This window comes from Panthera leo, chromosome D1 (genome assembly GCF_018350215.1).
Source record: "Panthera leo isolate Ple1 chromosome D1, P.leo_Ple1_pat1.1, whole genome shotgun sequence".
Classification (NCBI taxonomy): Eukaryota; Metazoa; Chordata; class Mammalia; order Carnivora; family Felidae; genus Panthera; species Panthera leo.
In genome coordinates this window covers 15,264,424-15,291,288 of record NC_056688.1, presented here as the reverse complement: position 1 = coordinate 15,291,288, position 26,865 = coordinate 15,264,424, and the positions used below count along the sequence as shown (strand labels likewise).

At 48.7% G+C, this 26,865-nt stretch overlaps 1 protein-coding gene across 1 annotated transcript in view; it reads left to right on the top strand.

Annotated features, from left to right (window-relative positions):
* The window catches only part of DSCAML1 (DS cell adhesion molecule like 1), a 349,305-nt gene that overhangs the window by 284,944 nt on the left and 37,496 nt on the right, over positions 1 to 26,865 (top strand). The window contains 6 exon segments of the mRNA XM_042906006.1: positions 5,466 to 5,665; positions 6,315 to 6,411; positions 7,051 to 7,056; positions 7,059 to 7,178; positions 23,432 to 23,599; positions 25,341 to 25,411. Of these exon segments, the coding sequence (XP_042761940.1) occupies positions 5,466 to 5,665; positions 6,315 to 6,411; positions 7,051 to 7,056; positions 7,059 to 7,178; positions 23,432 to 23,599; positions 25,341 to 25,411 (662 nt within the window).

The window sequence follows — 26,865 nt, the reverse complement described above, 5'->3', positions numbered from 1 at the left end:
TTGGTGACCGTGAATCAGTGGGGCAGAGAGACCTCGCGATCTCTGGAGCAAGAGGCAAGGGGGAGGGGGAGGGAAGAGGAGAGCAGATGGGCCCCCAGTGTGTGGGCACAGGAGGGCACTGTGGCCCTTGGAGGCCGGGGACGAGGCTGGGGAAGAGGCGCAGCGGTAGAGTTCTCCGTTCTGGCGTTGGCAGGGAGACCGTGCGGGGCAGAGAGAAGAGAGGAGGCAGGTTGTGCGCTTCTTGCCGAAGACAGAGGGCTGCAGACTCCTGTGGGCAAGGAGAGAGTGTAGTGGATCATAGAACTGCCTCCCAGAACAGTGAGCCAGATTCCCAGAGACCCAGACATTTTTCCCTCTCTCCAGAGACCCAGACACTCCCAAGGGCGAGGTCCTCTGGTCCTGCTTGGGTCTCCTCTGCCTTTGCCCAGGGTTGCCTACTTCTGGTGCAGGGGATCGCTGCCTCCCATTGCAACACTTTCCCTAAACAGCAAAACTACCAGAAAAATCTTTCTTCGGCCACACAGGACGTCTGTCCTTCCCCCTTTATCAAGAACCATTGTGTCTTGTTGCTGTGCCCCTCCCCGCAAGTTACAGACCCCCGGTTTTCGGCCACTCTTCAGATTTCACAGTCTGCCTTGTGCCCATCTTCCTGGTCACACTCCAGCTTGTTAATGCCCTCCGTCGAGTGCCCGGGACGAGCCGTCCTGTTTCATGAGTCACCTGGGGCTGTCCTTGTTGATGCTAAAGAACTGGGGAATCTCTCTCCCAGCATCTGCCATCAGTGTTCCAGCCCTGTGTGGCGAGCTTCCCCTCTCCCATCGGCCCGCCCTTCAGATACACTGCGGTTTCCTAGCGGTGTGACCGTAAGCAAATCACTTCCCTGTATGGCCTCAGTTTCTTCTTTTGTAGAACAAAGGGTCTGGGTCACTCAGCAGGAACAAAGTCGAGTCACCTGTGTAACTTGAACTCTTCTCATTGTCCCACGTTCAAAAAGTGCAAAAAAGAAACAACTGAGATTCATAGTAATAGTTTGCAGTTGACTCTTGAACGATGCAGGGGGTAAGGGTGCCGACCCCTCAAAGCAGCCAAAAAATCCGCATATAACTTTTGGGTTCCCCAGAACTTAACTGCTAATCGCCTACTGTTGACCAGAAACCTTACCATTACGTAAACAGTCCATTAACACATATTGTGCATGCCGTGTGTATTATAGACTGTGTCCTTAACAATAAAGTCACCTAGAGAAAAGAAAATGTTACTAAGAAGATCGTAAGGAAGAGAAAATACGTTCACAGTGCTGGACTGTATTTATCTTTTAACATCCGCCTGTAAGTGGACCCATGCAGTCCCAACCTGTGTTGTTCAAGAGTCAACTGTGTTTCATTTAACTCGGTGTCTCTAAAATATTAACGTGTAACCAGTGCGACACTCTTGAGGATACAGTTTGCATTATTCTTTTTCTTCCTACGTGTTCGAAGCCCAGCGCGAGCCGTACATTCACAGCACATCTCAGTTCATGGGAGCCACGTTTCGAGCGCCCGGGAGCCACATGTGGCTGGTAACTGCCATAGCGAACGTCACTTGGGTTCTGCAAATCTAGGTCTCTGTGATTCTGTGGAATAGTCTGGCAAGTGACATCTTAAGAGGTGCATGCGTTTATCTGGGGCTTGTCTTGGAACAGCAGAGGGAGGGGCCTGAGAGCCCCGGGATGGGAATAGTACCCAGGTTTCTCCAGCAGCTGCTACGTGGCAGGCCCTTCACGTATACGGACTTATTGGCCCCCAAAACAACTCTGCAGGGAGGTGGCCTGTCTTCATACCACAGGTGGTGAACCTGAGGTTGACTATACTGTATTAAAGGCTCTGTACTTGGTGAAGACACAAGTAGGGCCCACGCCTGCCTGGCCCCCAACCCCTTCAAGCTGGGTGGGGGGGGGGGCACAGAAGAGCCTCCTCTTCTTAGATGGGCTCCTCTGAACATGCTCTGAGCTTTGAGGCCGTGAGGAGAGCGTTGGGTTGTACTGAGCCGATACTCACTACAATAACCGTGGTTGAAAGGAACCCACCCCCGGCCCGGGGCTAAAGGACCAAGTGGGCTCTGAGACCTATCCAGGATCTCCCGAGGCCCTCTTTTCTCTAGTTGCCCCCATGTCTGTCTCTTTAAACAAACATGATTGGGAAGACTCCCTGGGGTGGGACTGGCATGTACGGATGCACAGGTTGTGCACCGCTCAAAGGTGCAGGGCCTAAGGGGCAAGTGGAGCCTGAAGCCCAGGTCTTTTCCCACTGGCCAGACTACGGTTCTTGGCACCGGGTTGCATCCAGCCAGAGGGGTGCCTTTATGATCCCCACACATGCCCTGGACAAGCTAGGGCACCCCTGCCTGGAGAACAAAACAGGGATGTGCTGCAAGTTTCTCGATCTGGTGCGGAGCTTTGAAGTGCTCCTACCGGAAGAAGATTCTTCTTTTCCTCCGACTTCCTCAAACCTCTTCTTCTCCAGGAAGGCCTCAGGGCTTGGCCCACTCAGGGGTCCCCGGCCCCTGTCTCTGGCCATTCACCGTGGGGAGAGCAGAGGTAGCCCATGTGCCCCTGCCCCCACACCCTTGCATTTCAATCCTTCAGAAAAAAAAAAAAAAAATGGAGGCATCTGCAATGCAAGGCCTGACTTGTTGATGTAAAATCTCACTCTATATTCTACCCAGGTTTATACGAGTGAATTATGCAAATCTTTGATGGAAAATATTCCTCCACACATCCTTGAGAGTGTAAAACCTTAGTCAATAATTCATACACGGATGTCTCTGACTGCAGGCTTTTTCTTCATTATAACTTGCACCTCGTTATTTGTCTTTCGCGTTTTATTGTATATCCTGGTGGAATGCTGTGCATTATAAAATTTATCTGCTTCGTTATTTGATGAGCTAGGGCTGGGGATTGTGCTCGGAGGCTGGTGCCGGGGCCAGGGGCCAGGGGCCAGGGCTGGCTTCAGCGTCAAGTCCCGTAAGACAGAAGGCGGAGAAGGTGGCGGGCTGCATCGTGTGACTTCTGGGACACCAGACACGGCCCTTCATCCCCCACACCTGTTTCAAATGTCTCCTCACCCACCGACTGGTGTCTCAGGGCACATCATCGTTAGGGCTGCATGGCATCCTTTGTCCTTAGAAGCCAGGTGACCCTGGAGAGTTGCTGGGAGGAACTTTGAGTAGGTCTGTAATACTGGAGGGTATTGCAGGGAGAGGGGCGCCTGGGTGGCTCAGTCAGTTAAGCGTCTGACTTCAGCTCAGGTCATGGTCACGCGGTTCATGGGATCGCACTGTGCTGACAGCTCGGGACCTGGAGCCTGCTTCAGATTCTGTGTCCCCCTCCCCCCGCCCCTCCCCAGCTCGCTCTCTCACTCTCTCTCACTCTCTCCATTTAAAAAGATGAAAACTGGAGGGGAGAAAAGTCCTGAGGACACTGGGAGGCAAAGAAAAGATCAGCCCCTGACATGGAGCAGGGACCCGGTGCCCCAGAGGGCAGCTGGGGGGTGTTCGGACAGAGACTGGGTGCCGTCTTGCACGGTGGCCCAAGCAGGCCATTGATGGGGTATGATGATGAGCTGGGTCTCTGCTCTGCAGAATTCAGTGTGGGGAGGGGTCCTCTTCCCACCATGGGTGGGGGTGGGAAGGTGGAGTGATGTCTGATTCTCACTGTCAACCACCGCCAGCCCAGTCTGTGGGCTCCAGAGTGGCTAATGGGCTAACGGGCATCCCGCAGACGAGAGCCACTGCGTCCTGTACTCAGACAGGCAGGTTTTCCCAGGAAGGGGGTGAGGAGAAGGCAGGGGCAAGGACAGTCTTACAGGTGCATCACACCACTTTGCTTCCTGGGGTCTGCCCTACGTACGGCTGTCTCTGCTCTAGCAGGCCGCATGGCCTGGGGTGCCCACCTAAGTCCCGCTGTGTCCCGTATGCATTTCCCCAGCATAGTACTTGCCATCCTGTGCCAGGATTGCTAGTCTTGTCTGTGCTCACCGCTACCATGAAACTCCTTGAGGTCTGGTTTGTCCTGTTCACTGTTGGAACCCAGTACAAAGCCTGGCACATAACAGGTGCTCAATAAATGCTCGTTGAATGGATGGATGGCGCCTCCCCAGATACCCTCAGTCAAAGGTAATTTCTCCTAATACCTCTGTGCGACACTGCTCAGATCCTCCACATTTTCATGGGGTTCCTGCAGGTGTCTCTGTCCCCCTCCCCTCTCCCCCTCCTTCCAAGAGGCAAGGACCCTGTCTCACAGCATGCGTGTCCCCCAGGCCTGCCACAGTGCCACGTAATGGCATGGACGCTCAATGCATATTTGTTGACTTGGAGGGAGGAGAGTGGGGACAGGATTTCCCTGGCAGCCGAGACCATCCTTCCCTCTGCCCGGCCCCTCCTCCTGCCGCTAGCCAAGGTGCTCAGGCCCAGAAGAGGGTCAAGATCTAGACGCTTCTTTTCAGGGCACTGGGAGTGGCCTCCTGATGGCCAGCTGGGGCCTTGGTTGTTTCCTGGTGATTTTCTCAGCTCAGCGGGGAGGTGGGGAGAAACCTGTTAAAGCTGCTTGAGGGACCTTAATAATGGCGATGCTCTGCAGGGTGTTCTGTTGCATTTTGTTTGGATGAACAGGGGAGCTTCTCAGCTGTTCGAGAGGAGTAAACCAGCTGAGCCTGAGCCTTGGAGAGAGCCTGAGCCATGGACACAAAGCAAAGGCCCCAGTACTTTAGAGTAGGGTTCATAACTAACCTAGGGTCCAGAGACCACCCCCCACCCCCCTCAGAAAGTCCATGGATCTGATCCAAGGGGTCTATGAATTTGCATAGGAGAAGAGAGCACATCTTTTTTCCCACCAACTTAGAGCTGAAATGTAGTATTTCCTTCCATGTTGAATATAAGCAACAAACCACAGCAGGAGCAGCACTCGAGGCCCCCACCAGCAGAAAGCCCCCACAGATGCTTTCATACCACACTTCTCGCATTTATGCTTATCGCCGTTACAGAATCGTGCTAATGGAACTCAGCACTAGACAGCATTTGATAAAGAGTAATAAAAAAAATACATATTGATATGTGATATACTATGTGAAAAGTTTGCCTTTGAAGGTTTTTAATATTTGTATAGCCATACTTCAATATATCTGGTTTCCTTTGTAGTTCTGTATATATTGTGCATTTTAAAACATGCTGAAAAGGTGTCCGCGGAATATAAGAATCTCTGGTGAAGAGAGAGGCCACTCCAGTCATGGGTGGGGAGGCAGAAAAGGAAGATAGGCAAGTGGGGTTTCTGACAGCCCCCACAACTTTTAATAGACCCCGTCCCTGGGGCTAAGGCGCTCTGCAGGGGAGGGGTAGCGGGGGCGGGGCCTCTGCACAAGGCACACGCCCCTCCCCCAGGCTGGCCACCCCCCCACCTCACTGGGGCCTCCTGCACCTCCTCCCCTCCCCAGTCCCGGCCATGATCACTTCCCACCCCAACACCACCATCGCCATCAAGGGTCACGCCAAGGAGCTCAACTGCACAGCCAGGGGTGAGCGGCCCATCATCATCCGCTGGGAGAAGGGGGACACGGTCATCGACCCCGACCGAGTCATGAGGTACGCCATCGCCACCAAGGACAACGGCGACGAGGTTGTCTCCACGCTGAAGGTGAGCAACCACGCCCCGGTCTCAGGGGGACCCCACTCTCTGAAAGTGGGGAGCCTGCAATTTTACTGCTGTATCTGTTGGAGGTAGATGGGGATCTAGGAGCCCCTCCCCTCACCCGAAAAAGCACCTTCCCTTTCCTACCTATTTCCCTTCTTCATTCGGGAGCCTCTGCCTTAGAACCTCACTATGCCTCCTTCCTGACAACCCTACAGCCATTAAATGTGTGGAACCCTCAGCCCTTCTCCCTTTTCTGGAACCCCTGGACTCCATCCTCCCTCCTGGACCCCTCTGCTCCTCCCTCCCTCTGGGACTCCTCAGTTCCTCCCCTTCTCCTTCGACTTTCAGCCCTTCCCTCCCTCTTGAGATCCCCTCAGCCCCTTTTCCCCACTCTCCTGGGGTCCCTCAGCCCCTGTCTTTCTCCCCCTTGTGCCCTCTCAGCCCCTCCCTGCCTGGACTCCTCCACACCTCCATCCTTGGAACTTTCAGGGAAGAGGAGCCCTTGACAAAGTCCCTTGTGGGCCCCTCTCCCAGGAGACGTGGCCTTGCTGCCCCCCACTAGAGTGAGCCCCCTTCAGCAGACCAGCTCTAAAGCACTCTCCCCGTTTCCTCCCTCTCTCCCCATCCTCCTGCCCTGCGGGCCACCTCCCAGCTCAAGCCAGCTGACCGTGGGGACTCTGTGTTCTTCAGCTGCCACGCCATCAACTCATATGGGGAGGACCGAGGCTTGATCCAACTCACTGTGCAAGGTACCTGTGCCCCACCGTTCCCAAGCCCTTCCCCAGGGAGCCAGCTGCCCGCTGCCAGCTCCACCTCAAGAACGGGGTCATCACCCACACCGTGGTGGAGGATGATAGGAACTGGCCTCTGAGAAGAGCCTTCCTATGCTCTCCCTTCCAGCCAGAGCGGGGCAGTAAGGGTCCTTCCAGGCACACTTCGGACGGCAAGGTTTACACCGACCACCGTCACTGTAGAACGCACTGCTGCTTCCAGAAGTGGGGGGCATCTGGGTTTGAGGCCCCGGACCCAGGAGGAGATGAGGGCAGGGAGAGTCAAGCCGGGAAAAGTTGAGAGCTCTTCACGGAGAACAAACAGACTCTCGGGTCAGGGGGATCCCTGCAAGAGGGCCTGCCCTCCCACCGGCCAACGAAGAGAAGGGGAACAAAGCAGGAGACCAAGCTTAAGCCCCACTCTGCCTCTGAGCCCCACCACTGGGCCTTCCCCTGACCCACCTTGCCCTGACCCCGGGTTCAGAGCCCATGGGACGACCACGGCTGGCACCAATTCCCCAGGACACAGCAGAACCCTGTCCTTCTCTGGAGATAGGCAGGAGGCCATGCTCTCTGCTGCCGTCCTCACTTCTGCTCCTTCCTTCTGCCACTCCCCAGAACCCCCTGACCCCCAGAGCTGGAGATCCGGGAGGTGAAGGCCCGGAGCATGAACCTGCGCTGGACCCAGCGATTCGACGGGAATAGCATCATCACGGGCTTTGATATTGAATACAAGAACAAATCAGGTAGGGTGAAGGCTCAGCCTACGGTGGCCCTGTGCCCATGCTCTGTCCGTGCCCCCCTGTGGGGGAGTCCTTGGGCCTCAGAGCTGCCCATCTGAGACAAACACACCAGCACCCACCAGGGCACAGGCCCTCGTCTCTCCCTAAGGGCAGGACTCTGGTTGGGCTAAGAGCTCTGTGAGAGGGGCAGACGATGGGGCAGTTAATGGGGAGGGAGGAGCGTCAGTCCCTTCTTTCCAGGACTGTCCCTGGGCCAAGGGCGACAAGGTGGTCTGACTTAAAGCAGTTGAAAGGCCCAGAGGCAAAGGGCTATGGGCTGAGTCTGTGGGGTCAGAGACATCATGGATTTGGCTAGTCATCTGGACACTCCTGGTTTGGGATTATGGGAGTGCTTGGGGGTCAGAGAGCTGGACCTTGGTGGTCTGCGGGGGACGGGATCCCCTGGAAAAACCTAGATCTGAGTCTTGTCCTCCTGGTATCCCTTCAGAGCCCTCCCCTGGGACCCTAGCTAGCACCGATGAAGCCCTGCAGAGCAGAATGACAATGGGCCCCCAGGTCTCTGGGGAAATGGGGGACCCGTGGTCAGGTGGCAGGAAATGGCAAAGAGGGGGCCTCAGAGGGGGCGAGAGGCCTGGAGTGGACCAAGCCACAGAGTTGCCGCAGGGGCTCATGCTTATGTCTGTTTGACTCTCTCTGGAAGGTACGTGAGAAATGGGCCACCGGGGTTACCCCCGAGAGGGCACCTGGGTGGCACCCACGTGGGAATGCGAGGCAAGCCTGCTTCTCACTCTGGCTGCTTCTGGACCTTTTGCATTCATTTAAGCCTTTGTCAGCTTTTCAAAAACAATTCAGAAATGGGAAAAGAGAGCCTGGAGAACTCACCCCTCCCCAGCCCCCTTTCCTCTGCCAGCTCCAACTATTTTTCAGATCTTCGTGTAGCTCCAAGGTTTTGTTTCTCCTGGGGGCTTCTAGACCCTTCCTTAGCACAGCGCACAGTCAGTGGCTGGCTGGGTGTCCTCTCCTCGGGAAGGACCAAGTCTCAGTCCCTGCTGTTTTCCCAGCACCTGGCACACTGCCCGCCACGGGCTTAGATGCTCGGCAGATGGCTGCTGAGTGAGTCAAAGTGAGACCCAGGAAAGCAAAGTCAGAGTTGCATATTCACCTCCGTCCGTGACACCAGGTCAGTCATCTCCGGTACAGGTTTCTCCAGGGAGGCGCCCTGCCCTTGGAAGCTTACTGTCTCGTTGGGCAGAAGAGTCAGGCTGCAGCCAGCCACCCAGGAGTCCATCCCTGAGTGTGGGAAGAGGGTGACAGAGAGGACTGGCTGCCACTATCAGAGGCACCGGGGAAGGCTCTCTCTCGTCCCTGCAGGTGCCGCATTGAGAGCTAGGACTTGGGGGTTGGAAGGTGATGGGCCTGGGTTCAGGAAACGGGGAAGGGCAGAGCCCGGAGCAGGTGGAGTTTACCGCAGGGAGTGGCCTGTCTAGCACAGGGCTCTTGGATACAGTCCTTGGGACTAAAATGTGTTCTGGGGCCTCTGGGCTGAGCTTTTTACTTTGCTGGGGAAGGTCACTGAGAGCCACTCTCGATGAGCTCCCAGAGAGAGACTTGGGTAACACGGCTCCCTGGAAAGATACATCTGGCGTCCGTGGAAGAATGGGGTTCTGGGAAGGGAGTGGGAGGCTGTGGCTGGGGAGAGGTGGTGAGTGGCCAGGCCTCAGCAGAGACGCGGGGCACGAGGGGAGAGGGGGCTGACTGTGTCCATATCATACGTCAAGACCTCCTGCGGCTGCCCCGGGAGAGGGTGGGCCTGTGGGCCCAACCCCCGTATGGCACTGCCCGCTCCGTCTCCCTGCCAGGTTGCTATGGCTGGCGGGGCTCTGCCCTGTCATTGTCAGAGGAGGGGAGGGGAGGCCTGGGCTGTCACTCGCACCCCTCTCCGACTGTCCCTTGCAACCGCCTCCCCGCCCTCCTCCCCCATGCTGCCCCATAGCCTGCTCCCCCTCCGCGGACCACTCTCTAATGTGTGGCAACCTTTCCCGGGGCCCCGCTGAGCAGGGCAAAGCTGAGAACATCACACATCTGGAGAGCAATGCAGGAGGAGAGGGGGGCAGGAAAGATGCTATCTTCAGAACACATCCATGCCTTCCCCAAGCCCCTCCGGCTCTCCCACAAGAGGAGGGACTGCCATAGCCTACCCCCAAGCCGGGGGTGCCAGGATGGGTGGGCAGAGTGGAGAGGGAGGGGTAATGAAGACGCTCCCTTCAACAAGGGCTTTGCGCCAGTAGGAAAATAAATCACAGGATCAAGAGCAGGGGGATGCCGGCTGGTCCTTTCCCCTACCCTTGGGTTGGACTGCTCCATCCTGGGGGGACGTCTGTCCTGGCATTTAGGAAAGGGGGTTCTGGGAGAGCCGTAGGGAGTCATCCCTGGCATCAGGCAGAAGCCGTGAGCACAGCACAGCTTCCTCGTCTATAAGGTGGGAACGGTAATGCCTATCTCGTGAGATTGTTTTGAGGATTAAAGAGAAGGCATCTACAGGGGCACCTGGGTGGCTCAGTCGATCGAGTTCCAGCTCTTGATCTCAGCTCAGGTCTTGATCTCAGGGTCGTGAGTTCAAGCCCCGTGGTGGGCTCCATGCTCGGTGTGAAGCCTGCTTTAAAAGAGAGAGAGAGAGAGAGAGAGAGAGCATCTAGCACAGGGCTGTCGTGAACCTTTAATAAATGTGAGTTCCTCTCTCCCTTCTAACTCACATACCTCATGTGGCAATTTATAGTCCTATGGGACTCGCAGGCTGAAATATATGTCTGTCAGTCAGCAACATGAACTGAGTGCCAATAATTTTTTGCAGAATCATGCAGCAGCCATGTGGTAGGGAAAGAAAAAGAAATAGAGTGTTGCCCTTGAAGCTTACAGCGCAGTTGGCGTGAGAACATACACTGCGCGCACACACACACACACACACACACACACACACACACATGCACACACGCACACACGCCTTCAGAATCATTACAAAGCACTATCCAAGCATGTGTAATACTCCGCAAACAGTATTACGTGATAACTGAAAAAGGTATCCTAGGGAACAGATGGGTGACTCAAAGGAAGGAGGGAGCTGTGTGTGTGTGTGTGTGTGTGTGTGTGTGTGTGTGTGTAAGTAGATCTCCTTCCACACAAGGAATAGTAGAACAAGAACAGTTCTTGAAAGCAGAAGACTTGGGTTGACCAAGCATCAGAACTGTGTGATCTTTAGCAAGCTACTTTGGACGTCTCTTTGTCAAATGGAGACAATAGCGTGTAATTCTCAGAATGGCTGTAAGGATTAAACAAGTGTGGAGACTTACGTGGAAGCACTTAGCACAGAGCCTGACACATCCTTACCCTCCACGGGTCCCTGTCCTGTCCCTCTCTCTCTTCCTCCTGCCCTAGACCACCCCCAGGCTGGGTCTCCCTCCCTCTCTCTTCCTCCTGCCCTAGACCACCCCCAGACCAGGTCCAGACCAGCTGCTCCTGACCCCCTCCTTTGCCTCAGTTTTGTCTTTGCCAGGTTTTCTGCCATGTTGCTCATCGTGCTAATTTTCCAAGGGAAATTACCAAGTCTGCCCTTTCTAAACCATCCCGCTCACGCTGACTTCTCCTGGCCCCGGGCAGCAGAGTAATAATACATGAATACTGAATGATAAATAGCACCATCCACACAAATCTATCAGATGGCGCTGTGCAGTTTTAAAAATGCAGACACTACATTTCACTTCTGTTCCCCAAGCAAGGAGCAGGAATGGGTTCTTTGAGGATGGCCCTCCAAGCCCAGAAGGCAGCCTCCTGGTGCGAGCTGTCGGCCACTGTGGGGTGAGCCAGCCTGGTGTGTGCTGTGATGTTCTGTGTTAGCTGGAGTGTGGCTGTGAGAGGGACTGATGCTGGGATGTCGTGTGCGGTCGTCGTGACCCAGGGAACCTCTTCTGGGTGCTGCAGAGAGATTGCCATGGGTGGGGGTGGGGGCGGGGGCTTAGTGCTGTCATGCAAGGAGAAAGTCAGAGAGGCAGAATGGATTTGTTTCCCAAGTGCAGGCAGCTAAATGCTCCAGATGTGGCTTTTGTCCAAGCTGCTCTCCCTCTACAGCAAATGTGTCTTCTGAAAGACCAGAGGCTCCAGGTCCCCTCCCGGCAAGCAGTCCACAGAGTAGAAGGCGCTGACATCTCCCCAGCCACTTCCTTATTTTTTAAGAAGAATATTTTTGCATCAGAAACCCTTTGATGAAGAAAGGGAGAGAGCGCCCTTAATGAAATATGTTAATCTGGGTAAGCCAGGCTCATATGAAAGGGAATATTAAAACAGACAATATTCGCCAAACCCAGCTCAGTACTCAGAGCTGAAAAGGAAAGAGAAGAAAATAGGGCCCCTAATTTCAGCTATTCAGGGTCAGAGAGATGGCAGTGATCAAGTTTGGAAAATCAACTAAAGGCCTTCAGGTTTGACTCTGATGCATTAGCCTGAAAGGGCTGTGGGGAGAGAGTTTTTATGCCAACATCAAAGATGATTTGGGAACACAAGGTCAAATCCACCTGCAAACGACTGGTAAAAGCAGAGAGAAAGGGGCCACTTTCTGGGACCCTCCAGGCCCCAACCCTTCTGTGATTGGCGGCCTAGTGTGGCAGGGAAGGGAAAGGCAAGGCGGGGTATTTATTGTGACTACAAAATGCAGAGGAACTCTGAGTCCAAAGTAAAGGACACACAGTGGCTCGGATCTAACACCAACAGTGGGTTTTAAGTGCCCAGCACATGCCAAGTGGAGACAGGCAAAGCTTTATACATGGCTCCCGCCTTTAGGGAGCTTAGTGTCTCCTTGGCCAGTTGCTACTGAAACAGTGAGCCCTGTGCGGCAAAGAGGGCTGTAAATGCTGTAGGAGTTCAGACAAAAAGAGTGGAGAAACATGGAGCCCGAAAGGTATACACAAGCCAGATGTTGTAGGGCCTGAGGTCCTGAGAAGAAATTTTGTTTTTGTCCCAAGAACAAGGAAAAACTATTGGAGAGTTTTATGCAAGGGGACAGCAGTATCAGATTTGTGTTCGAGAAGACCACTCTCAGGGCCGGGACAGTGTTCGGCCGGCAGAAAGTGCTTGATCCTATTTGTGGGGTGAAGGATGGCTGCAGTGTGTTGAACACATGGAAAGGGGTGCACAGTAGGTTCTGGGATGTTGTTTCCCTGGTGCAAGGGGGAGGTGACAGTGGCTTGCCTGGGGCGGGGATGGAGATGGAGAGAAATGGAGAGATTTAAGAGATACATGGGACACAAAAGCTATAGAAGAGTCCGGAATAACACCCGGCACACCGTGCGCCTATTTCCTGAGGTGCGGATGTGAGGAAGGTGATGGGTTTATAGGGGGTATGGTCAAGACTTCTGTCTTGGACATGTTGAATGTGAGCTGCCTTTGAAACCTCCAAGAAGAGACGTCAAGTAAACAGTTGGCTGTAAGAATCTTGAGTTCAAAGGAGATGTCCAGCTGGACACAAATCTTCACGTTATCTGTGTATAGATGGAAATAGAAGGCAAATATGGGGAAATTCTGTAAAACGAAAGAAGTAGAACCTAGGATGGACTGGAAGAACCCCATCTAACCATTAATGGGAGGGTGGGAAAAATGCACCTGCAAAGCAGAGAGAGGAAAAATAGCCCAAGACGTAAGAGAAAAGCCAGAGAGTGTTTTATCAGGGAAGCCAAGGAAAGAGTATGTCAGGAAAAGGGAGAGGTCCAAGTGTTGAACACTCCCGAGAGGCCAGGTGAAGAATTGGATTTGGTGACGTGGGGGTTGCCGATGCCACGGAGATATAGTGCCGATATCATGGGGGTGTGAAGAGTAAATGGTGAATGTTTACATTGTCCAGCACCACACCTGGTGCATCACAAGTGCTTGGGAATTATTGGCTCTTCTTCTCCACTAGAGTCAGCTGGTGCACCCCACCCCCACACTCTCCCGTGGCCCTGCTAAAGCCAGCAGGTGCACACAATCCACATTAGGGACAGCCCTTGAGCATCTGGGTCTGGTGGCTAGGCAGGCTTATGTTTCCAGGCCCCATGGGTCTGAAACAATCAGAGAGACAATTCTTGGCAGGCTCTCACCCCCGGGACACTGCACAGACAGCAAACTAAAACACACCCCAGGCTTCTTGTGAAAAGGACCTATTCACTTGTCCTAGAGCTTCAGCCTAAAGGGCAGGCTTCGGGTTATGACACATCCTAAGACTACTGAAATGTTCTAAGAGAAGGTGGGCTAAGGGAATGCCATCCTTGTGCTTTCCCTTGGCCTCACTACAGCATACCAGTACATCCCAGGAAGGAGCTCATACACTTGTCTGGAGCCTTGACTTTTGCAACTATTGCCAAGGGGACACCTCCAGATGGCCTGGTCTGGAGGCCAGCAGGGTTTGTGATTGCGGTCCCATTGGACAGTATGTATTTGTATACTTTAAAAGCTGCTGTCTAAGAATCTGGCTTCCAGTCAGCCTGAAAGTCAGCAGGTGCTAAGATCCCTCCCTCTGGAACACTGACAGGTCTTGGCACACCCTCAACAACTGGGACCGATCCAGAATAAATCAGGCTGCTTAGACAATAACAAAGGTTCAAGAGACAACCAAGGGCTAGGGCAAGGTTAAACAATATGGTTCATCACCTACACAAGGCCACTCCTTCAAGCCAAGGGGAGGTGGCTATTTTACCTAATGCACAGAAACAAACACAGAGTCAAGCAAAATGAAGAAACAGTGGAATATGTTCCACATAAAAGAATAACATAAAACTTTAGGGGGAAAGAACATAATGAAATAGAGGTAAATAAATTACCTGATAACCAGTTCAAAGTAATGGTCATAAAGATGCCCATGGAACTTAGGAGAAGAATGGATGAACACAGAAGACTTCAATAAGGAGACAGAAAATATTAAAAAGTACCAAAGAGAAGTTACAGAGCTGAAGAACACACCAGGGGGTTCAAAGCAGACTAGACAAAGCAGAAAAAAGGATCAGTGACCTGGAAGACAGGGCAGTGGAACTCTCCCAAACAGAGTGGCAAAAAGATAAAAGAATTTTTAAAAGTGAAGATAGCTTAAGAGACCTATGCCGCAATATCTAGCAGAGTAACACTCCCACTACAGGGCTCCTGAAGAAGCAACAAATGGGCAAGAAAACTTATTTAAAATAATAAAGGCTGGGGCACCTGACTGGGTCAGTTGGTAGAGCATTGGACTCTTGATCTTGGGGTCATGAATTCAAGCCCCGCATTGGGTGTAGAGCTTACTTTAATAATAATAAAATTAATAATTAAAATGATTTTAGTTTGATATTTAACTATTATTTATTATTTAATTTATTATTAATTAATTTTAATAATAAATTAAAAATACAAAAATAAAGTAATAATGGCTGAAAATTTCCCTACCTTGGCAAAAGAAACAAACATCCAGATCCAGGAAGCCCAGAGAGTTCCAGATAAGATAAACCCAAAGAGAGCCACACCAAGACATGTTATAATTAAAATGTCAAAAATTAAAGATAAAGGGAGGATCTATAAAGCAGCAAGAGAAAAATATCTTGTTATGTACAGGGGAAAGCCCATAAGATATTAGATTTCTCAGAAACTTTGCAGGCCAAAAGGGAGTGGCATGGTGTATTCAAAGTGCCAAAGGGAAAAAATTTCCAACCAAGAATACTCTACCCAGCAAGGTTATCATTTGGAATTGAAGGAGAGACCAAGAGTTTTCCAGACAAGCAAAGTTAAATGAGTTCATCACCACTAAATTGATCTTACAACAAATGTTAAAGGGACTTCATTAAGCTGAAGAGAAAGGGCACTAAATAGTAACAAGAAAACATACAAAAGTAAAAATCTCACTGGTAAAGGTAAATATATAGTAAATATAGTGGGTTAATCACTCATACGGCTAGTGTGAAGGTTAAAAGACAAAAGTAGTAAAAAATGCATAACTACAATAATTAGTTAATGGACACACAAAAAGATGTGAAGTGTGTCATCAAAATCATACAACAGGAGGAATAAATAATATAGAGTTTTAGAATGCATTCAAATGTAAGTTGCTCTCAGGTTAAAATAAACTATTATATATATAGGCTATTCTGTGTGAGCCTCATAGTGAAAACCTAGGTACACAAGAGAAAATGAGAAAAGAATTTAAGCACACTGCTAAAGAAAGTCATCAAACCACAAGTGAAGAGAGCAAAAGAAGAAACAGAAAGAAACTACAAAACAGGCAGAAAACAATTAACAGAGTGGCATTAGTAAGTACATACTTATCAATGATTATAGGCATACATCAGAGATACTTGCAGATCACCAAGAGAAAGCAAGTCAGATGAACTTTTTGGTTTCCCAGTGCATATAAAAGTTACATGTACACTATTCTGTAGTCTATTAAGTGTGCAATAGCATTCTGTTTGGGAAAAAAAAAGCTATGTACCTTAATTTTAAAATAGTTTATTGTAGGGGAGCCTGGGTGGCTCAGTCAGTTAAGCCTCTGTCTCTTGATTTTGGCTCAGGTCACGATCTCATGGTTTGTGAGTTTGAGTCCCACATCTGGCTCTGCACTGACAACACAGAGCCTGCTTGGGACTCTCTCTCTCCTCTCTCTCTCTGCTCTTCCCCTGCTAGTGCTCGCCCACGCTCTCTCTCTCTCTCTCTCAAAATAAATAAACAAACATTTAAAAAAATAATTTATTGTAAAAAAAACGCATACTATCATCTGAGCTTTCAATGAGTCATAATCTTTTTGCTGGTGGAGGGTCCTGCCTCAATGGTGGTGATGCCTGCTGATCAGAGTGGTGGTTGCTGAAGGTTGGGGTGGCTGCAGCCATTTCTTAAAATAAGACAATAAAGTTTTCCACATCAGCAGACTTTCCCTTTCATGAGTGATTTCTCTGTAGCAGGTGATGCTGTTTGATAGCATTTTACCCACAGAATTTCTCTCAGAATGGGCATCCAGTCTCTCAAACCCTGCCTCAGCTTTATCAGCTAAGTTTATGCCATATTCTAAATCCTTTGCTGTCACTTCAGCAGTCTTCAGAGTGTCTCTCCCAGGAGTAGATTCCATTTCAAGAAACCGCTTTCTTGGGGCGCCTGGGTGGCTCAGTCAGTAAGCGTCTTTGCTCGGGTCATGGTCTCGCGGTTCGTGAGTTCAAGCCCTGAATCAGGCTCTCTGCTGTCAGCACAGAGCCCACTCTGGATTCTCTGTTTCCTCCCACCTCTCTCTCTGCCCCTACCCTGCTCACCCTCTCTTTCTCAAAAATCAGCAAAACATTTAAAGAAATTTAAAACAAGAAACCACTTACTTTGCTTCTCCATAAGAAGCAACTCCTCATTCATTCAAGTTTTATCCTGAAACGGCGGCCATGCAGTCTCCTCTTCCTTCAGGCTCCGCTTCTGATTCTAGTTCTCTTGTTATTTCCACCACACCTGCAGCCTCTTCCTCCAGTGAAGCCTTGAACCCCTCAAAGCCCACGCAAGGGTGGCAATCAGCTTCTTCCAAATTCCTATTAATGTTGATATTTTGACCTCTTCCCATGAATCACAAATGTTCTTGAATGGCTTGTAGAATGGCAAATCCTTTCCGGAAGATTTTCAATTTACTTTGCTCAGATCCATCAGAGGAATCACTATCTGTGGCAGCTATAGCCTCATGAAATGTATTTCTTAAAATAATAAGACTTGAAAGTCGAAATGACGCCTTGATCCATGGGCTGCAGAAAGGATATCGTGTTAGCAGGTGTGAAGATGGCAACCGTTGTACATCTCCATCGGACCTCTTGTCAGGTGCATTGTCATCGAGCAGTAATATTTTGAAAGAAATCTTTTTTTCTGAGCAGTAGGTCTCAACAGTGGGCTTAAAATATTCAGCAAACCATGTTAGAAACAGATGTGCTAGCATCCAGCCTTTGTTGTTCCATTTATACAGCATAGGCGATGTAGATTTAGCATAATTCTTAAGGGACCTAGGATTTTTGGAATGTTAAATGAGCATTGGCTTCAACTTTAAGTCACCAGCTGCATTAGCCCCTAACAAGACAATCAACCTGTCCTTTGAAGCTTTGAAGCCAGACATTGACTTCCCCTCTCTAGCTATGAAAGTCCGAGGTGGCATCTTCCAATAGAAGGCTGTTTTATCTACACTGAAAATCTGTTGGTCAGTGTAACCACCTTCATTAATTCTCTTACCCGGATCTTCTGGGTAACTTGCTGCAGCTTCTACATCAGCACTTGCTGCCTTGCCTAATACTCTTATGTTACAGAGATGATTTCTTTCCTTAAACCTCATGAACCAGACTCTGCAAGCTTCAGGCTTTTCTTCTGCTGCCTCCTCACTGCTCTCAGCCTTCAAAGAATTGATTACACAAGAAATAATAAGTGTTGGCAGGGATGTGGGAAAAAGGGGAACCTTCTTGCACTGTTGGTGAGAATGTAAATTGCTGCAGCCACTATGGAAAACAGTGTGGAAGTTTCTCAAAAAATTGAAACAAGAATTATTGTTTGATTCAGCAACTCCACTTCTAGGTATTTATCCAAAGAAACCACAAATACTAATTCAAAAATATGTATGCACCCCTACATTCGTTGCCGCATGATTTACGATAGCTTAAGATATGGAAGCAACCTCAGTCCATTAATAAATGAATGGATGAAGAAAGATGTGGGATGTATGTACACACACACACACACACACACACACACACAGTGAAATATTACTCAGCCATAGAAAAGAGTGGAATTTTGCCATTTGTAACAACACAGAGTGGACCTGGAGGGTATTATGCTAAGTGAAATAAGTCAGACAGAAAAAGGACAAATACCACATGATTTCACTTATATGTAGAATTAAAAAAAAAAAAACAAAACAAACACACGTAATAAACTTTGTAGATGTAGAGAACAGATTGGTGGTTGCCACAGGGAAGGAGTTTTGAGAGTGGGTGAAATGCGGGAAGGACGTCAGGAAGTACAAACTTCAGTTGTAAAATAAATGAGTCACGGGGAAGTAATGTACAGCATGGTGACTGTGGACAATAATATCGTATTGCATGTTTAAAAGTTGCTAAGATGTGGAGCCCCGGGTGGCTTAGTGAGTTCAGCGTCCGACTCTTGATTTCAGCTCAGGTCGTGATCTCACATTTTATGCGACAGCCCCACATCTGTCTCTGCACTAACAGCATGGAGCCCACTTGGGATTCCCTCACTCCTCTCTCTCTCTCTCTCTCTCTCTCTCTGCCCTTCTCCTTGCACTTTCTCTCTCAAAATACATAAATAAACTTATTTTTAAAAAGTTGCTAAGAGACTAAATGATGAGGATTCTCATCATAAGAAGAAAACTTTGTAACTTTGTATGGTGACAGATAGTGACTAGACTTAAGGTAGTGATCACTTCACAATGTATGTAAGTACTGAATCATTATGTTCTACACCTGAAACTAATATAATGTTATATGTCAATTATACTTCAGTAAAAGAATTCTGTGAGGTAAATGGATGCATGAAACTCTTGTACTGTTGAGGAACTGGGGCACATAGACTTGAAATTTCTAAAGTTAGTTCTTACAAAGAACACAGAAATTTCAAAGTGGAATGGGAGATTCGGTTTGCTCATTTTAAGGAGGTGCGTTGTGCCACAAGGAAATTACTGTCTGAACTTTGGAGGGTCGTGTGTGAAGCCTCCACAGGACTGGAAATGACTCAGCAGAGCACACGTGATACCTGTCTCTGGTGTTCCTGGGATTTCTGAACCAAATCCCCACTAGCTCGACCGTTTCCCTTGCAAGTTTCTCACACGAGGCAGAAGCAGAACTCTAAAAATGCCTTAACGCAGAATTCCTCAGAAGCGCGCCCAGATTTTCCCAGGCCCCTAAAAGTGATGGAAAAGCAGCCTCACAGTTCCAGGGGACAACTTTGGGCCTCAATGTGAACGTGACAGAAGTCCACTGGAGCAGAAGATGCCTGGAGGGTTGGGGAGGAGTCTCCCTCTGTGACAGCAGCAGAAAACTTAGGCGTCTCAAAAATCATTTCCATTGAAGCAAATCTTCCCAAACCATATGTTAAGGTCTGGCTTCCTCTGTGACCTCTGACCTCTCACCTGTGTCCTTCGCTTCAATCTCTCCCGCCCACCCGGCTGTGTTGGCTTTTGTCTCCTTCCTCCTCACATCCCACGGCTCCTTCTTTTGCTCCAAAAAAGTGACCAGGTTGAGTTTAGAGACAGTAAGCCTGTTTATTAGAAAAAGGGACATGGGTTTTGCTGGAGATTCTCCAGTTTCCAATCCAGTGTTGTGCCTGGGTGAGAAGAGAGGACATTGTAGGATATTAGAATATTCTAGAACATCATGTCCCAAAATACTGTTTTCTGACAGCACCTTTACTGTTGCTAGTATAGTAAAAACTTCAGATCCTAAGTTCCACTTCTAAGTATTTCTGGGTCAAATCTAAGGGGTGGAAATTGGATATTAAGATGGGGGCCACAATAGTTTATGCCACTGAATTTATAGAATTACCACTAATCGCAAGTAAAGGGTGTAGGTTACCTCAGGAAAGATGAAGTTTAAAGGCATGATGAAACACCATGAAGTCATTCTTCACCAACAAACCCCCAATTCCATCCTTGAAAGCAGGGATCTGAAACTCTGTCACAGGAACTGGAAGCTCCAAGAGAGATTCTGCAAACAGTGGAGCCAAGAGCTGGAGGGTAGACTAGAAGTTTCTGGGGGAAGTCTTCCTCACCTACAGAGGCCAGGTTCCTGCAGTTCAGCAGTATCACATCCCTGTACAATTCCTGCTCTGCATGAGACGGTTCTATGTCTACACCCCTGAATGTCAGCCGTCCTTGAAACACAAAACAATCTACTACGTGGCCATGGGCAGAGTTCATAATCTGACCCAAGATGAAACCAGAGAGCTAAGAGAACTGGTTGTGACTTAGGAGAGTGTCCTGCATTATCCAGTAAGATCATTTTTTGCACGGTAACGTTCTCCAGCTCTGGGGAAAGAAGATACCATTTGCTCCATGAAAACCACTGTGGAGCCTCTATTTTTCTGGATGATAAATTATAAAATTAAGGCATCAACACAGGCATACACATTTTTGAGTGTGGTATTTATGGCATACAGGATAAATTGTGTATACGTCTCAGATGGAAAACTTATGGTGAGTCAGAAATGTGCTTCTCAAATTTTAATGTGTGCAGAAACAAAATGGAGCCCTTGTAAAAATGCAGACTCTCTCTAGTTCACTTCTGGGGCGGGACCTGGGTTTCCACATTTTTAACAAGCTCATTTTTTACTAGTGAGCACCAATGTCTGTGGTCCAATGAAAGGGTTGTATGGAATTTACAGGCCTAATAGGATCGTGAGCATAGCAACAACAAACCCTTTCGAAAATTTACTATGTACCGCGTATCTTTCTAACAGTTTTTTATATATGAATGCATGAACCACATAAATAATCTGAGAATAATAATATTATTCTTCCTCTTTTATGAGAATATTTTGTCAAACATCCAGTAAATGGTAAAGCTCGGGTTTTACTCCAATTTATCTTAACTAGAATTTATCTGAAAAGAACACAGAACAATACGCAGAGACAGCCCTAATGAATGTTTATAGCAGTTTCTGTAACTGAGAAGAATAATAGAAACACGTTAAGAAGGTAACAAGAAAGAATGAATCAAATAATGTTAACATTTTATGCACATAAACATACATAAAAATAGGAAGTATGCATACACGAGAAGTGATAGAGACCAAATTTTCATGTCAGTGAAACCAAGATTATTTTCAATTGTGTCAATCTTGTAAATCTATTTTTGGATGTTGCTCTTTGTATTTTGTAAACACACTAGGGAGATGAACACACACACTGAGATAAAATGAGTTAGAGCAATCGTTTTCCAAGTCTCCTATTTCTTTGAAAATTTGTATCATTTGTGCTGAGCTATATTTTAGAAACTTAACACACTTGACATGCGTTAATAATATGATTCTTGTAGACTTTTTTTGAAAATACAAAGAAGTAATAAAGAAGAGAATGTGACATGAATGTGTGAACTATAATGGAAACAGAGGACCGAGTCCTGATGGATTAAAACCCCGGTTTGCAAAGGCTAGTATCTCCAAGGAAACAAAAGTGACAGCCTTCATTTTCCAAAGCAAACTACAAGCAAAGAGGAACTAAGAAGACAATGTGATGGTTTATATACATCTCTCAGTAAATCCCTCCGACGCCTTTACTAATGATAGAGGGGGAAGTATTAACTTTATAATAAGTAGAGGAACCTGACGGAGGGCCACCTAAGCTAAGTGAACAATGTTAACATCCACTGTCCTGGGACAAATCGATAGCAGGTGACTCACACACAGAGGGACACGTTATCGCTGCTGTGATATTGGTAAAAATGAGGAACTAATAACCTGAATCTATTGTGAAGAAAATGTCAGTTTTATGTATATTTCCATCCACAGTACCTCCCATGTTAATGTTTCTTACCAATATAGAGAGCAAGGCTCTTCTAATAATATGTATATGCAAATATATATATTTTGTTTTTCCTTAGTCTCTCTGTGTTCAGACACATCATGTGGGCCTCCTCCCTCACTGACTCATGGTTAATATCCCTCTCCCATAAACACGGGCAAATTGAGTATGATGCGTGAGCTGGCACCAGCTCCCAGAATGCCACAGAGAGAGGTGTAGCCCATTCCCTCCCAAACCAAAGAGGTGTCCGCAGCAGGTAGGAGCCATCGTATTTGCAACCCTGGCTTAACCTGCCAGCCACAGAGTGACTCTCTGGGTGGTTGGGGTGTTTTTAAAAGACAAGGAGAAAATAATGTGCCTCTGAGCATCCACAGCCTGCCATTTGTGACTTTGGCTCATGAAACCAAAGAATTAAATGCAAAGCTGCAGATGGGGAGCTGGGCCGGTGCCCTCCACAGATGCTGAGCCTATGAAGCTAGAAGTGGTGTTTTGAAAACCATCAAGACCTCAATTAACCAGAATCTGAGGGCATGGGTTAGTCTCTTCTGGTGAACTGATTTATCAGGCATAAGCCTTTTTTTAAAGGGGCCGGGGGAGGGGGGGGAATCTTCCTAACAGTCTTTCTAGAATATGCTTGCCTCCTCTCCTGTTCTAGGGATTAAACAGCAGTGAATGCAATTTAATCTTTTCTACTGAGAATTTTCAGGATCCTCTACTGTGGATTTAAAAGGCGTAGAAAATTAGACTGAATAGTGACATCAGGACATGCCCCGGGAAGATTTTTAAGCCTTACTATCAGCTTGTTTCCTTGTGCTCTGCCTTTTTTTCTTTTCAAAGTGAAGGGCCAATAAAGTAATCTAGTTATGAATTCTGGGTTTGGAAGATCCTAGCTGAGGCTTTGCTGTAACTGCAACCCCTTCCCATTTTTCTTGGGAATCCCCCGGTAGAGGCACAGCAAAAATATATCGAATGAATGACTGGGTTCCTCTGGACATGCAGAATGTTTACTGTCACAGGATTCCTGTGTGGCATTTTTCACTTGCTAAACAGCCCTGGAATGGCCTGCCAGTCCCCTTGGATGAATCAGGAACATGCTAATCTCTTTGTTGGCTCCTGACCTTAAGGACTCAGAGAGCATTCTTCTGCTAGTGAGCAAAAGAGGGTAAGGTTTGGGCTGGGGACTCTGGCACTCAGTCTGTCCACCCAAAGACCAAGTAGCACTCAAGACCACCACCACACAAGTGCACAAGGAAATGAAACGTGGAGGCATACACAGAAGGAAAAAGGGGGAGACTTGGCTTCACCCTTGGCACTGGGTTGATAGGTATCTCATGGTTACAACTGGTCACTGATGTGGTGTGGGAGACTGGGAAGGAAGGCACTGGCTAATCACACCCTTAAGGATAGCGAGCAAATGGGGATCTTGAAAGGGACCTTGAGGAACATATTGTTTGACCCCTATCTGAGGCTTAAACTCACAAGCTGGCTCAGGGCAGAGGAGAGCCAGTGCATTGGCTGCTCATGTTCTCCGGCATCCCTTGGTCTCCTTGAGTTTCATGGAACAGAATCCTTGTACTCTCTGTGAGGTGGTTAAGGCCTGTGCCCTCTGGCTGCAGTCTGTGTGAGCTGGCCCTCCTCTGGGCATCACAGTGGAGATTGGGATGTGCTGGTGCTTGAGGCTGGGGAAGGGCTGTGAGGTTTTCCCGGCTGTGGTTTGAAATGGGTGCTCTCTCTCCAGATTCCTGGGACTTCAAGCAGTCCACACGCAACATCTCCCCCACCATCAACCAGGCCAACATCGTGGACTTGCACCCAGCCTCTGTGTACAGCATCCGCATGTACTCCTTCAACAAGATCGGCCGCAGCGAGCCGAGCAAAGAGCTCACCATTAGCACCGAGGAGGCCGGTGAGCACTCTGGCCTTGTGGCTCTTTCCCGTGACCTTGGGGATCAGGGCCATCTGAGGTCTACACCCACCCTGTGCACTGACAGTGGGCTTACAATTAGAACAGGGAAGGAGAGATCCCAAGGTATTTGTTTGTGTCTGCCTTTGGATCATTGGAGGCTCTTAGGTTTGACCTTTTCCAGATGGAGTTACAGACACTGGGCTCTGGGGAGCTGTCCATGGTTCTTACCCACGCCTCTGGCCCCAGCCTGTCTGGAAAGGGTGGAGCACTAGTGCCCTGTATTATTTTCTGTGACCTTTGTTTTGGAGTTTTTCTGAAAACTCAAACAAGCCTTCTCTCCCTATATGTTCTCCTGCTATTGCAAAATAGAAAACAATACCAAAAGTACATGTCACGTATATGTGTAGCTTTACAAATAATAATAAACCGGGGCACCTGGGTGGCTCAGTCGGTTAAGCATCTGACTTCAGCTCCGGTCATGATCTCTCAGTTCGTGAGTTCGAGCCCCACATCAGGCCCAGAGCCTGGAACTTGCTTCAGATTCTGTGTCTCCCTCTCTCTCTGCCCCTTCCCTGCTCACACTCTGTCTCTCTCTGTCTCTCAACAATAAATAAATGTTAAAAAAAAAATTAAAAAAATAATAAAGCAAAAAATAGGATAAGCAACACTCACTATCAATTACCAGCATGCCAGGGGTCCTCCCTCTGCCCCTTCCCAACCATAACCCCATGCCTCCCTTTGAGGTAACCAATAGTCATTCTTTATTTTCTCTTTTATACTGTCACTACAGTGTATGTATGCAGAAGCATGTTGTTTGGTTTTGCCCACTTTCCCAGGGAATGTATTCATTAAATTATTCTTGATATATTCTGTGTCTTCCTTGCTTTGATCGTTAGTATTTTTGTGAGTTTCATCATTTGTGCATTTTCAGTGCTCTGTAGTACTCTCTGCCATGATTATACCACAGCCTCTTTGTCCATTTTAACGAAGATGGACATTGAGGTGGCTTGCAGCTTGGACCTGTGAACATTTTCATACTTGTATGCTTACAGAGGCCTGTGAGTTTCTCTATAGGATAGAAGTAGTTGCAGAATTACAAAGGCATCAGATGAGGACACTCCTACCGTTAACTGGAAATGCCAAGATGTCTTCTAAAGTATTGGGCCAGTTTCCTTTCCCATGGCCAGTAGATATAAGAATTCCTGGGACACCTGGGTGGCTCAGTCAGTTAAGCATCTGACTTCACCTCAGGTCATGACCTCACAGCTTGTGAGTTTGAGCCCCATGTCTGGCTCTGTGCTGACAGCTCAGAGCCTGGAGCCTGCTTCGGATTCTGTGTCTCCATCTGTCTCTGCCCCTCCCCCACTCATTCTTTCCCTCCTTCTCTCTCTTTCTCTGTCTCTCTCTCTTTCAAATGTAAATAAACCTTTAAAAAAAAAGAATTCCCACTACTACACACCCTTACCTACACTTGATACTATCAAACTTTTAAAAATTGTTCCCAGTCTGCTAAATGTAGAGTAATATCTCGTTGTCATTGCTCGCTGCATTTTCAGCAAATGATGATGGAGAATGGAGAGGAAAGGTAAGCCCTATGACTGTTTTATGGGGGGTTCTCTGCTTTCATGTATGAGCTTTTCCTTTGTTCCCAGCAACCCTCCAGCTGAAGAGGATGAGAGTGAGCACATAAGACTCTTTTCTTCCCTGACTTAACTTGTAATGTTGTTTCCCCCTCCACCAGCTCCTGATGGGCCCCCCATGGATGTCACCTTGCAGCCAGTGACCTCACAGAGTATCCAAGTGACCTGGAAGGTAAGTGAGGTCGAATTTCCCACTGAATGCCTCCATGCCTCCTCCCTTCTCAACCCAGGAATGAAGCCCCAACAAGCTTGCTGATCTCTGATTTCTTATAATTCTCATGCCCAGTTTTTGTTTTTGTCTTTGTTTTTGTCTTTGTTTTTGTTTTTGTTTTTGTTTTTGTTTTGTTTTTTTGTTTTGTTTTGTTTTGTTTTGTTTTGTTTTGTTTTGCTAACCACAGTGAGGCCCGAGGGGAGGAAAGACAGGAGGATAAAGGGATGGGTCCCCCCACCACTCCCCACCCCCTCTCCGCCTTGGCACTCTGAGGCAGGCCTGTACCTGAGGTGGGATGAAGAATTTGGCAATGCTAAGCAGGGAAGATGGGTTTTCCACCACACCGGCCTCTCTTCTAAGCCCCACATGCTGTAATAGGTCAGGAGTTGGGTTTGACTTTGTACAAAGTTCAAGGGAGCCCTGTGGATGATGAGAGATGACAGAACAGGGTCTTGCCCTCATCTTGGCCCTCTGACTGGAGCTGGGAGGTATAGCAATGTGATCCCCTATCTTCTCCTGGTGAGGCCTTCCACAGGAGTCTTGGTGTTTTCAGGCCTCAGTTTCCTCCTCTATGAAATCACTGAAAATAACCGTCCTCCCTACCTCTGGGCTGGATGAGGGGCAGAGACCTTAAACTCTACAGGATGTCCTGAAGACCCTGTCACATGAGAAAACTCTTAGAGGAGACCTCACAGCTGGGCAGAGAAACAGATCGGAATAACCTGGAGCAGGAGGGAAACACCGTCCTGGGTAATTCTGGCGAACTCACCACCACATCGCTGCCGTGGGCCCTCAGGGCCGCCTGTTGCACTGACTCTTCCAGGCTTCAAGTATTTTCTCACACTGGCTTATCTGACCCTCTGTTCCTGGAGGGTAGCCAGAAGAGGTACTTTTATCCCGACCCATCAGAGGAGGCCACGGCACGGAGTTTGGGAACAGGGAGCTTTCGTAGGGCCTGTATGTGTTCTTCTTGGAGTTTTCCCATCCCAACAGTGGGGCTTGGGGGGAATGCCTCCTCTGCTCCTGGGATCCGACCTCCACAGTCATTTTCTGGCTCTAACTGAAGCTCAGGCACTTTAGTTCTCCCCCAGGCCCTTCAACAAGGTAGACTTAAGAACAGGAGAAATGCAGAAGGGCTTAGTGATATTTTCCTTAAAAACACTACACTCTTGTGTGTGTCTCCCCATCCCAACCCCCACCCCCCACACCCACATAGACACACAGCAGAGCCTGTTCCTTCTTTCCCCAGAGAAATGACCAGAATGAAAGTGAGGTAGGGACTACACAGTTGGGCCTTCCTGGGAACCATGCCCAGAGCCATGGTTCCACTTCACATCCAGATCTGGGCACCAAGGCTTTCCTCAAAAACTTGGGGGGGGGGGGGGGGGGGTGAAGCCTAGAGTCCAACCCCAAGT